This window comes from Saccopteryx leptura, chromosome 7 (assembly GCF_036850995.1).
Source record: "Saccopteryx leptura isolate mSacLep1 chromosome 7, mSacLep1_pri_phased_curated, whole genome shotgun sequence".
NCBI classification, from domain to species: domain Eukaryota; kingdom Metazoa; phylum Chordata; class Mammalia; order Chiroptera; family Emballonuridae; genus Saccopteryx; species Saccopteryx leptura.
In genome coordinates this window covers 91667893-91681359 of record NC_089509.1, presented here as the reverse complement: position 1 = coordinate 91681359, position 13467 = coordinate 91667893, and the positions used below count along the sequence as shown (strand labels likewise).

The window sequence follows — 13467 nt, the reverse complement described above, 5'->3', positions numbered from 1 at the left end:
TTTTTCTTGAATGCTTATATTGGCAGAATTTTCATTAGCCATCTTGGGTACAGTTTCTCAAATAGCTAATAATCCCTCTAGGGTTATGTCATCTGGTGTGTATTTCTCTGTGTTATTCACAGGACATCATGAGACAGTCAATTCTAACATTTGGGAGAGTACCCTGACTTTATGAAGTGCAGAGATTAGAACAGGGGTTTTCAACCCCCACACTGACAGTTTGAGTAGGAAAAGTCATTGTTGCGGGATGGAGCCTGTCTTGTGCATTGTAGGGCGCTTAGCTGCGTCCCTGACCGCTAACCAGTACATGGCAGTACAATTCCCTTCCTGTCCCCAATTTCCTCAAAATTGTGACAATCAAAAATGTCTCTAGATACAGTAAAATGTTCTTTGGGGGCAAAATTTCCCCCCTCCACTGAAAAACACTGTTCTAGATTTCTGCATTCCTGTAATTTAATCCAGTAACTCAATTGACCTGTTACAGTTTTTTTTTTTAACTTTTCATAGCTATAGGTATGAATAAGCTATTCATATATAGCACCGAATAGTTACATATCATGAATTAGATATGTAGATAAATAAAAATGAAATATGAAAATCATTAAAAAAAATGAGTGAAATAGGGAGATATGATATAATTTTATAATTTAGAATTAAAGTTAGATTAACCTTTAAGTGAAATAGTTACAAGGAAATTGAGCCCTCAAACAGGAATTACATGATTTAAAAGGTAATCTATAAGAGGCCCTGGCTAGGTGGCTCAGTGGTAGAGCATTGGCCTGGCATGTGGAAGTCCTAGATTCAATTCCTGACCAGAGCACATAGGAGAAGCACTCATCTGCTTCTCCACCCCTCCCTTCTCCTTTCTCTCTATCCCTCTCTTCCCCTCCCACAGCCAAGGCTCCACTGGAGCAAAGTTGGCCTGGGTGCTGAGGATGGCTCCATGACCTCCACCTCAGTAGGTAGAATGGCTCTGGTTGCAACAGAGCAATGCCCCTTGGTGGGCATGCTGGGTGGATCCCGGTTGGGTGCATGCAGGAGTCTGTCTCTCTGCCTCCCAGCTTCTCACTTCAGAAAAAAAAAATACAGAAACAAAAAGGTAATCTATAAAGATTTTTGTACCTGACTGCTCAACAAGGTATTACTATTTGGAATAGTGAAAAATGGGAATAGACTATATGTTTAACAATAGAAGATAAATAAGTTATGGTATATTGATCTCAAGAATATTAGTCATCAAAATGACATATTTTCAAAACATCAGTGACGTGGAGAAATGCTCATAACACAATGCTGTGAAAACAGTAAGACACTATAAATGTTGTATGGTTACTGAGTTTTCAAAGAAAATATATACATAGTAAAAAGATAATAAAATATTAATAGTGGTTATGAAATTATGATGAGATTATACATTACTTTAATAATCTTCTTTATACTTTCTTATGCTTCCAAAGTTTTGTTAATGAACTTACTGTTCTTCTAAGTTTTTTGTGTGTGGAAGGTGTGGAGGGGAATGTACGCCAAACTCCCTTAGGTGTGAGCACTGGCGAGGGTTCCTCTGTGTGTGCAACACTGTGCTAGTAAGGTAGGATACCTCAGAGAGGACACAGGAGAAAGATGACAGTAGTTTTAGACTGAATTATTCAATCCTCTTGAATAAATAAAAATTCAATACTCTTGGAAAAAAAATCTGTGCATCATTTTTCATAGAATAAGAGTGTGGTGGTTACGGGGGGAGGGGGGAAAGGGAGAGGGAAAGGGGGAGGGGGAGGGGCGCAAAGAAAACTAGATAGAAGGTGACAGAGGACAATCGGACTTTGAGTGATGGATATGCAACATAATTGAACGACAAGATAACCTGGACTTGTTTTCTTTGAATATATGTATCCTGATTTATTGTTGTCGCCCCATTAAAAAAATAAAATTATCTAATAAAGAAAAAAAAAAAGAATAGTTTAATCTAATGTTTCAGCCAAACCCTGTCCCTCTAAGTAAGTGGTTCTCAGGCTTTGGAATTCTGAAGAATCACACCGGGCTTACCTATTATACACAGATTCCTGAGTTCAAACTCCCAAACTTCTCATCCTGCAAATCTGCCGTGTGATTCAGGAATCTTCATTTTTAAGAAGCCCCTCAAGTGACTCATTCTGCTGCATGTGGTCCAGGAACCACACTTTGAGAAACAGCTATAGGAAGTCATGTGGTTGATTTGGATAAGAATTGTTTTTTGCCTCTATTTTTGATCATTTCTTCTTAGTTATACACTAAATAGAATTGGTATAGACTCTCAGTGGTGTGTTGGTAAACTGGCTCTTTGAAAAAGCAAACCCAACCTACTGCTTTTGCCCATTTCTATGGAGTAGAAAATACTCTCACCATAACCAATTTCAAGATAGCAATAGTTTATCAACTAGCTCACAGAATTCTTGAAAGCTTAATAGTTGTTTCTCACAAGATGATATAAGTGGGCTTCAGCACTGTACAGTATATATTTTATTTAAGTGCTTTAAATCCTTTGTAAAAGGGGTATGTTAATGGAAAACTATGAACTCTATGATAACTAGAACAAAACAAGTTAGGAATAGGATAGCTTAAACCATGTTAAGGTAATAAATTCCAAATGTATTAGAAAAAAAGATGGTTTTATGAACTTTTCTACACTATTTCTTCTTGTGTTTTATTCTTTCCCATGACCATGCCATGAAGGGTGATACACTCGCTGAGTTCTTTAAGAGTTGCGAATTGGATTCCTATGGATGATGGAGAGCCAAGAAATGGGACTCCAGGGGTGGGAGCAATGCCAAATGTTCAGCCTCCACCTCCACCCTCTATGGCCCTAGGCCCCTGAGCTGTTGAAATGCCCTCGGTCATTAATTCTATAGCACCCAACCATAAAATCAACTCCTCCACTTCCTCCCCTCACACATGATTGAGACAACGTTGTTTCTAGGAAACCCGTATCAGATGTGCTTTATGGGCTCATGTGTGGGAGGTGGCCTAAGCGAATGCTAATAGCATAGTTCTTTCAATGTTTTGAAAGACATATTTTTTTGACCAGACATATTTTTTAAAAATTGAACCTGAAGCCTATATAGCCAGCTGAGGCAAATTTACAGCCTTGCTTTAAGAATAAAACTCCCTGAGGCACCTGCTTCCTAAAAGCAAAACCAGAAAGGAAATGAACTCTTGCTTAAAGACAACCCACCTTATTTTAGGGGTTATCAATTTTTTAGCTGGCACACAGTTCCCTAGCTACTACAAGTAACCCCCCGCCCTCCTGCCCCAATCCCAAGCAAGCATTGAACCGCAAAAAAATATGAAGCCTGCTATTCTAGCAAACAGCTCAGTTCCCTAAAGATGAGGCATGGGATGTAGTGCCCCAGTAAGTAAAGCCGAGGGAGCAGCAAAGACCTGTGATGTGGGTTCACGACATAGATGTCTTTGCCAATACATGCATTAAAACCTTAGCCTGAATTACATTTCGCATTACAGGATCACTGCATCTTGGGCTGCGATGGAGAATTCATCTTTCTTGTCTTGGGGGGCAGCTCTGACAGGTGAATAGTCAACAACAATGGAAAGCACTTGATATCCTTTTAACTGCTCCACTGACCCTGGGAGGGAGCTTATCAACCTCTCAAAAATAAAAAAGGACTAAAGGACTAAATGGTTTTGTTTTTTTTTTCTTGCTATTGATAAAGTCAGCCTTCTCAAAGGGAATAGACTATAAAATAGGGGTCAAAGGTTAACTGTACATATTCAGCCTGCTCTGTGATAGAAAACAATAAATAAGTATGATTTTCTTAGTACACATACTAGAGTATTAAAATAAGCATGAGAAACTCTTTTAAAAATAAAAGAAATATTGTGACTGAAAAGCAAGTGAAAAGTTAGACAGATCTGACTTGATATATGATGAAGTCAGAATTGAATACTTAAAATGACGGATATGCTAGTTTTGTCAAATCTCAGCCTTTCCCCAAGCTTCACTTAGTTGTAAAGGCGAAGAGTTTTCAAGAGAAATATGAATATTCAACTACATGTTTCAAATCAGATATTTACACATCTACTCGGGATAAGTGCCAGAGTTAGCATCACAGACATGTGGAGGACCTCTGGTCCAAATGGGAACATTAAGGTCCTCAAACAGGAGAATTCTTCGGCCCTTGCAGACTGTCATTATTTCAGCAAATGGAACCGGCTCTTAAACAGATGGGCGACATACTTTGCAACTTGCTGATAGCCTAATAAAAGACACTGGGCGTTTAAAAAATGAAGGACATGTACTTCTCAAATTACAGTACCCAAATGGATTTAGCAGAATAAAATTAAGAAGGCTTACAACAAGTTTGACAAAAATTAGGAACAGACTATGGAAATATGAGAGTTCTAAACATCAACATCAAAATGATCTTTTCTTTTATTAAAAAAAGAAATGGTTGTTTAAACCACAGAGAAAATATGCACTGGTACAGTCAAAACCAGAGGTAGCATATTATGAAATTATCAATACTGATATAATAAAAACATGAAGTTAATTTCTTCTCAAAATATAACAAAATCCCCCAGGACAGGCAGTCTCCTTTTAGATCAAGTACCTTCCCTTTTGTATAAATCCATCTCTTTGTTTGTTAAAGTAAAATTTCTCCAGTTGATTGATGCATAAACCAGATTAAATGCAGTCCACGGGCTCCAATACAACAGGACCCAGCGCTTCCACTCACCTGTCCCGTTCTTCCTTCATCCTCTCCAGCTCCTCCTCTCGCAGGCCGCCATGCTTCAGAGGGCCCTTCTGCTCGGCCTTGCCCCCCTTGTCGTCCTTCTTCTTTCCAAATCTAGTGAAACATGAATGAGAAAAGGGTTGTTAACAGTAATCGCAGTGCTTTTTGTGGCAAATTTAAGATATTGATGAGATGAACTCATTAAATCATAATTCCTTATTCCAAGTAATACAAGATCATTTTGCATGGAACGGAAGTAAAACAAGAGACTGAAAGCAGAAAAATAATATAGTTACTAAATGACCTTCCTTCCACCCTCCTGCTTTCCACTTAGATATTGATAGGGCAGTATGCACAAACTCATAGGGTTGAAGACTGAAAAATTTGAAACCATTAACTCAGTAGAGGTAAAAGAACTCAAAGGTTATCACAAATATATAAGCAAAAACTGACCGACCTCCTAAACAAGTCTGCAGAGCTCCAGTGGCATCAACATTTAGAGTTAAACTCATGAAATGATATAATGACGGTGCTGCAAGGGGACATACCAAACACCTACTTGAATACTCTTGTTTTACAGAGAAAGAACTGAAAGTTCTGAGAGGCTTTGAGCCCTGTCCAGGCTCACCCAAGTTCAGGACAGGGCTGGGATTAGAACGTGGGTCGCCTCTTACGCTGCACTCTTTCCTTCCCAGCACATCCAGTCTCTGTGTAGCCACAGGCTTCCTACCTCAACCCAGGATCTGTGTGCTCCGAGCACTTATTGTTGCCCAGCACAGTGGCAATTATGATGTCTTATTTTTTTCTCCACATTTAGTGAGATACAATTGACACATAACATTGTTTAAATTAAAGGTGTACAGTGTGTTGATTTGATCATCTACAAGTTGCAAAATGATTACCACTGTAGTATTAGCTACCCCTTTCATCCCATTACATAGCTATCATTTCTTTTTGTGGTGAGAACATTTAAAATCTACTATTTTAGCAACATTCAGGTATATGATTCTGTATTATTAGCTATAATTACCATGCTCTACATTAGGTCTCCAAATTTGTTCTTCTAACACCTGGAAGTTTATACCCTTTGACCAACATCTTTGCATTCCTCACCACCTAACCCTTGGTATCTACCACTCTGCTCTGTTTCTCTGAATTTGCCTCTTTTAGATTCCCTATATAAGAGGTATCATACAGTATTTGTCTTTCACTGTCTAAATTATTTCACTTAGCATAATGCCCTCAAGGTCTGTCCAAGTTGTTGCAAATGGCAGATGTCCTTCTTTCTCATGTCTAAATAATTTTCCACTGCATATACAGGTTGGGGCAAAAGTAGGTGTGCAATTGTTCCTATGAAAAATAATACAATAATAAATAAATAATAATACAAGAGTATTTTGGTCAGGTAGCTCAGTTGGTTAGAGTGTCATCCTGGTATGCCTAGGTTGTGGGTTTGATCTCTGGGTAGGGCACATACAAGAATCAACCAATGAATGCATAAATAAGTGGAGCAACAAAGAGCACTCTCTCTCCCTCTCTTTCTCTCATTCCCTTCCACTCTCTCTAAAATCAATAAATTTAAACAAATATAAAAAGAATATGTAAATGCCATTTCACATACAACTGTAAACCTACTTTTGCTTTTTTTTTTAAAGACTTTATTTATTCATTTTAGACAGGAGAGAGAGAGAGAGAGAGAGAGAGAATAAGAGAGAGAGAGAGAAGGGGAGGAGCAGGAAGCATCAACTCCCATATGTGCCTTGACCAGGCAAGCCCAGGGTTTCGAACCGGCGACCTCAGCATTTCCAGGTCGACGCTTTATCCACTGCGCCACCACAGGTCAGGCTACTTTTGTTTTTTAATACCACCTCTTCTTTATCCATCCGTCTGCTGACGGACTTTAGGCTGTTTCCATATCTTGGCTATTGTGACTAATGCTGCAATGGACATGGAAGTGCAGGTATCTCTGCAAGATCCTGATTTCAATTTCTTTGAATATATACCCAAAATATATTGGATTCTGGATTGCTAGGTCATATGTTAGTTCTACTTCTAGTTTTTTGAGAAACCTCCATACTGTCTTCAATAGAGACTGTACCAATTTATATTACCACCAACAGTCAACGGTGCACTAGGGTTCTCTTTAAAAGGACAGTGTATCGCCCTGGCCGACACAGGTGGTTACAGCTCAGGTGGTGAGAGTACTGTCCCGAAGCACAGAGGTTGCCAGTCCAATCCCCAGTCAGGGCACACACAGGAACAAATTGTCTCTCTCCTGCTCTCTCCCTTCCTCTCTCTAAAGTCAATAAAATAAAATTAGTTTTAAAAAATAAAAGAACAGTGTGTTTCCTTAGCATTTCTAGAAAAAAATTGCTCATTTGAAATTTTTTAAAAATGCTATTAACTAGTTAGTAAAACATATTCTTAAATGACAGGCATTTTCCCCAAAAGATGTTTTTGTTGAAAGCAATCTCCCATGGTCTTGTATCAACACACATAAAAAAAAAAAAAAGACTTGATGTTCTGCTGATAACCAGAAAATAAAGTCACTCCGACCTGAGGACATCTTTTCAAATTCCACATTCTCGGGCTGACTGCCACCCCCCACCCAGCCCCCAGCCCTGTCCTCAGCCTCCTGCCACCCCCCACCCCCCACCCAGCCCCCAGCCCTGTCCTCAGCCTCCTGCCACCCCCCACCCCCCACCCAGCCCCCAGCCCTGTCCTCAGCCTCCTGCCACCCCCCACCCCCCACCCAGCCCTGTCCTCAGCCTCCTGCCACCCCCCACCCAGCCCCCACCCAGCCCCCACCCAGCCCCCAGCCCTCCTGCCACCCCCCACCCAGCCCCCAGCCCTCCTGCCACCCCCCACCCAGCCCCCAGCCCTGTCCTCAGCCTCCTGCCACCCCCCACCCCCCACCCAGCCCTGTCCTCAGCCTCCTGCCACCCCCCACCCCCCACCCAGCCCTGTCCTCAGCCTCCTGCCACCCCCCCACCCAGCCCCCACCCAGCCCCCACCCAGCCCCCAGCCCTCCTGCCACCCCCCACCCAGCCCCCAGCCCTGTCCTCAGCCTCCTGCCACCCCCACCCAGCCCCCAGCCCTGTCCTCAGCCTCCTGCCACCCCCACCCGGCCCCCACCCAGCCCCCAGCCCTGTCCTCAGCCTCCTGCCACCCCCACCCAGCCCCCAGCCCTGTCCTCAGCCTCCTGCCACCCCCACCCAGCCCCCAGCCCTGTCCTCAGCCTCCTGCCACCCCCACCCAGCCCCCACCCAGCCCCCAGCCCTGTCCTCAGCCTCCTGCCACCCCCACCCAGCCCCCAGCCCTGTCCTCAGCCTCCTGCCACCCCCCACCCCCCACCCAGCCCCCAGCCCTGTCCTCAGCCTCCTGCCACCCCCCACCCAGCCCCCACCCAGCCCTGTCCTCAGCCTCCTGCCACCCCCCACCCAGCCCCCAGCCCTGTCCTCAGCCTCCTGCCACCCCCACCCAGCCCCCAGCCCTGTCCTCAGCCTCCTGCCACCCCCCACCCAGCCCCCACCCAGCCCTGTCCTCAGCCTCCTGCCACCCCCACCCAGCCCCCAGCCCTGTCCTCAGCCTCCTGCCACCCCCCACCCAGCCCCCACCCAGCCCTGTCCTCAGCCTCCTGCCAGCCCCCACCCAGCCCCCAGCCCTGTCCTCAGCCTCCTGCCACCCCCCACCCAGCCCCCAGCCCTGTCCTCAGCCTCCTGCCACCCCCACCCAGCCCCCAGCCCTGTCCTCAGCCTCCTGCCACCCCCCACCCAGCCCCCACCCAGCCCTGTCCTCAGCCTCCTGCCACCCCCCACCCAGCCCCCAGCCCTGTCCTCAGCCTCCTGCCACCCCCCACCCAGCCCCCAGCCCTGTCCTCAGCCTCCTGCCACCCCCACCCAGCCCCCACCCAGCCCCCAGCCCTGTCCTCAGCCTCCTGCCACCCCCCACCCAGCCCCCAGCCCTGTCCTCAGCCTCCTGCCACCCCCACCCCCCACCCAGCCCCCAGCCCTGTCCTCAGCCTCCTGCCACCCCCCACCCAGCCCCCAGCCCTGTCCTCAGCCTCCTGCCACCCCCCACCCAGCCCCCAGCCCTGTCCTCAGCCTCCTGCCACCCCCACCCAGCCCCCACCCAGCCCCCAGCCCTGTCCTCAGCCTCCTGCCACCCCCCACCCAGCCCCCAGCCCTGTCCTCAGCCTCCTAACAGATACACAGCGAGTCAGTCTCCCCACAGGAGGACCTGAATTACAAACTCGTAAGAAACTTCTCATCTTCTTCTGAACTTCATAAAAATGGGTTAATATTTGTTTTTCCTAGATTGCATTTCAATCCAAAGTAGAGGTTGTTAGTCAAGTGGGAACCCTAAATATCACACCTGGAAGACACCACTGCTGATCCCCACGTTCTTGCTGTTACCAGAACCCAGACTTGCGTCCTGCTTTCCTCACGAGCCTCTCCCGGTCCCGACTCCTCTGCATATTTTCCAATGTGTAATTCCAATGAACAAATCCTCTTTCATGAACTTTCTCTCTTCCCATGCTATCTCTCCATCAGCCTCTGCTCCTGTGACTTTTTTTTCCCTGTACCCAGTCTAGTTTTGGGACCTTGGTTGATGAAGTGTCAGCTTGAACTCTATCATCCCCAGTCTTCCTCCCCGTCTCTTTCCTGCCTCCCTTTCAGAATCTTACCTTCTTTCTCAATGAAGAAATGACCTGATATTATTTAAAAACATAAAAAAGTAAGAGAGAGAAAAAAAGACAAAATATAAGGACACTAACTTTCAAATGTAACTGAGATCTGCTGATATATTCAAGATCTCTCTTCAACCTACAAAGCAGGAGGTATCTGAATAATGTGGGTTTCCATGAACACATGCACACCTTCTTTCTTTTTACATGCTGTAGAGTCTTAGGGATCAATATTACTATTCTAAAATTCTTCATGTAAGGACTCAGTCAGTACCTTTGTACCCTCAACATGTCATCAAACACAGTAATATTGGAGCAAAAAAAATTGTAGAGAATGAGAGTAGAATAATGCTTTAAGAAGTTGATAAGGGCAAAAATGTTGCTAACCACTCTATAGACTTTAGGTATGTTTTTTCTCCGTGCCCTAAATATCTTCTAAGTTGGAGGTTTCAGATTTTCTGAGACAAAAGTAGTCTTGATTTTGAAGGGTAACACTAACCTATGCCCTATTCTATCTTAATCTTTATTACTACAACCAGTAAAATGCTTTTCCTTCCTGTAGCTAAAATGTTTCACGTCTATTGCAGTTCAAGAGTAGCTTATTATATTCCCATTATAGTGGAACATGTTTATAAGGAAAAGGTTAGTTGTAAGTAAATTCTCCAAAGCATTTTCTTCTTAGCAAGAATCAATAATAGTCAAATCAACCAATTCCACAAATATTGTAAATGCTTTAAATTAAAGTTCATGATCATTTACTAAAGTTTCCAATAAGAAAGGCAGAAATAACTGAGAAATGTATTTCATTAAACAAAGAGGACAGCCACAAATTATCTTATTTTATAAATTTTGGGTAAGTTCAAGAACAGAAATGTAAAACAATAATCTTCAAAAGGATTCCCATATTGTTAAGATGAGGAAATTAAAACCCAGGGAAGTTAAATGCATTTTATTTATTAACACACTGGGTTCTTTATTCCAGTTTCGCAATCAGACAACTTAATTATCAGAGGTGGCCATGGTGTTGGTGGGGGGAGTTGGGAGAAACGCATCAGTTTGGTGGGTTTTATAAGCCTTTGTTCTGCCTTCCATAGCAGCCCCTTTGGGGATCATTTCACAGTCATTCTTACTTTCACTGACACACAGAAAGAAGAGTTGGGGAGATTTGAATACACTGATTCATCTCCCCATTAGCTGTTTTTGTAAGAAAAGTCACGAGGGCCCTAAATGGCTGAAATTACCGCTTTGCATTCTAGGGTTTCAAATATCCACCGCATTCCAGGCCTCCCATTATCTATTACTTAGGAAATTTGAGAGTTGGCCATTCTGGGCTACGTGCCTTTAGGAAATTGCTTATAGGTCAACCTTGCTTTATATAAAAGATATTTTCCTGAAGAATTCTGTGCAAACATATGGTTTCAATCAATAAAAATCTTATGTTCCATGTACCTGGGAAGCCTGTTTAAAGAATTTTATGATGGATCTTTTTGTAAAGTGGAAAAATCACCTTTCAACATACCCTTTATGTAAATTTAGATTTTCATGAATTATAAGTTTGCTTAAAACACCTGTCCCTGTTCATTTCTATAGAGAGGTTATATAAAACAGCTTCATGGAAAACCAGCTTGCTCGCTTTCTTCTCCTCTGCCTCGTGCATTTGTTTGAAAAATATTAGGCATCTCCCCTGTGTCAGACATTGCCATATCACTTGGCGTAGATTGATAACATACTGGGATACAAAACCAGACATCACCGTCATGGAATTTACATTCTAATAGAGGAGATGGTTACCAAACATATGTGTGTGTGTGTGTGTGTGTGTGTGTGTGTGTGTGTGTGTGTATAATTATAAATTATGAAAAGTGCTATGAAGGGTGTTAAGGGACAATACGAGGATATTGGATTGTTGGGGAAGTGTTCAATGAAGAGATGACATTTAAACCGAGACTATAAGGGTAAGAGGTTCAGACAAACAAAGATGGGAGGGAAGCCTTGTGGGTGGAGGACTCAGCACATGCGGAGGACAAGAGGCAGGTGCGTTCCAGGCAGTGACAGAGGTCGGAGAGCAGAGCGGGTCCTCGCCCAGGCTCCAGGTGGGAAGGATCAGCGAGTGCAGGGCTGAGGGAAGCCGGGGTTCTGTCTAACGGTGCCAGCAGGTCATTGCTTAGGAATTCACGGAACAGAGACGCTAGTTAAGGAAACTGGGAGACTTGAAGAGCTGGGAGAGTGGAAAGCGGGTCATTTCAAGCAGATGTGGCACAACGTGATGTATACTTCGATAGACCATGCTGGCTGCTGGAGCAACACTTAGCAGGTGGAAGCAGTACAGCTACCTGGGGCCTGCTGGAGGGCTGAGGATGAAAGAAGACAGAGGTGCGGACAGAGAAGTGGGCACCGAAAGAGAAGATGGCGATTTGGAAATAGTGGGTCAAGGGAGAGAAATCAAATTTCACTTTAAACATTATTTTAGAGTGCCTTCAGGAAATCCCAGTGGATGGGCAAGGATCAGGACAAAGTCCTGAGGAACAGTAACATTTAAAGCTTGGATGGTAGGGGTGGGTGGTGTGTATAAAAGAGACAAAAAAAGAACAGTCAGGGAGACAAGAATAAAATGAAGGAGTGCAGTGCGAGGTGCTCCGAGCAGATGTGTCTGCAGGAGGAAGCCATGGTCACAGCTGGGAACACTGCCGAGAAGTGCAGCATGGGGCGGGGTGTGTGTGTGTGTGTGTGTGTGTGTGTGTGTGTGTGTGTGTGAGAATAGGGCCCTTAGACTCAGCATTTGAAGCCGTTCATCACCTTAGCAAGGGACAGTGGAGTGGCGTGAGCAAAAGCCAGGTGGAAGTGATCTCAAGAATGAATGGCAAGTAAGTATAGAATTTTGTGTCTCTGTATGTGTGAACAACCACTGCTTGAGCAGGGCTGGTAGGATGGAAGCTGAAGGCGGGATGGAACATTCTAAAAGAATGTTTTCAATTTGGCTGATGCTGATGCACTTCTGTTTGCTGAGAGGAAAAAATGTCCCAGAGTGTGAAAGGATAGAGATGGAACAGAGAAGAGAATAAAGTTATTCTTTTAGTGTCATAAAATAGACATAACATAAAATTTGCCATTTTAATCATTCTTAAGTATACAGTTCAATGGCATTAAGTACATTAACACTGCTGTGCAACCATCATTCATTTCCATAATATTTTCATTGCCTGTGCCTGAAATTCTGCATCCACTAAATAGTAACTCCCCATTTCCCCTTCCCCTGGCCCCTGGTAATCACTATTCTACTTTCTGTCTGAACCTGACTATTCTAGGTACTTCACATAAGTGGAATCATACAATGTCCTTCGGTGTCTGGCTTATTATTTCAGTAAGCATGATGTCTTCCAGGCTCATCTACATTGTAACATATGTCAGAATTTCCTTCTTTTCAAAGGCTGAATGACATTCTATTGCATGTATTTACCATGTTTGTTTATCTGTTTATCTGTGGATATTTGGGTGTGTCCACCTTTTGGCTATTGTGAGTCATGCTCCCATGAACATTGGCATAGGAGCACAAAATTCTTGATAAGGGAAGAGGACAGAGATACAGAGACCCTTGGGAGAACTTGGCCGTAAGACAGGAGAAGAGTCAGAAAAAGAAGCAGCTAGGGGAGGAAACTAGTTTGTTTACAGAGCTGATAGAGGGGAAGTGAAGGCACTCCCAGGTAACGAATTTATCAGATAACATGATACAACATGTGTAAGAGAAATGGTTTCTATCCGTAAAATGAGACCTCTTGGTATAAATTTAAGAAATCAAAGGAAGCAGATAGAATACACAAGATGGAAAAGAACCTCAGAAAAGGTTATAGAAAAATACCCAAAACAACAGACCTTTCTTATGTTGCAATTTTGCCTAGGTCGGGAGTCCCTAAACAGCCATCTGGGGAAGTGGAATTCAATAATGGTTTATTCATTCACTCAATCATTTACTGAACAGCCACTACACATCACATGGTTTATGTACATAGAAGTTAACCATTAACTATATCAACTGTCAGGTGAGTACCTAACTCTTCA

At 43.7% G+C, this 13467-nt stretch overlaps 1 protein-coding gene across 2 annotated transcripts in view; it reads right to left on the bottom strand.

Moving 5' to 3' along the window:
- PARD3B (par-3 family cell polarity regulator beta) overlaps positions 1-13467 on the bottom strand; it is a 1075922-nt gene that overhangs the window by 203495 nt on the left and 858960 nt on the right. For both annotated transcript variants that reach the window (XM_066346722.1, XM_066346721.1), the window contains one exon: positions 4728-4838. In XM_066346722.1, the coding sequence (XP_066202819.1) occupies positions 4728-4838 (111 nt within the window). The remainder of the gene's footprint in view (positions 1-4727; positions 4839-13467) is intronic.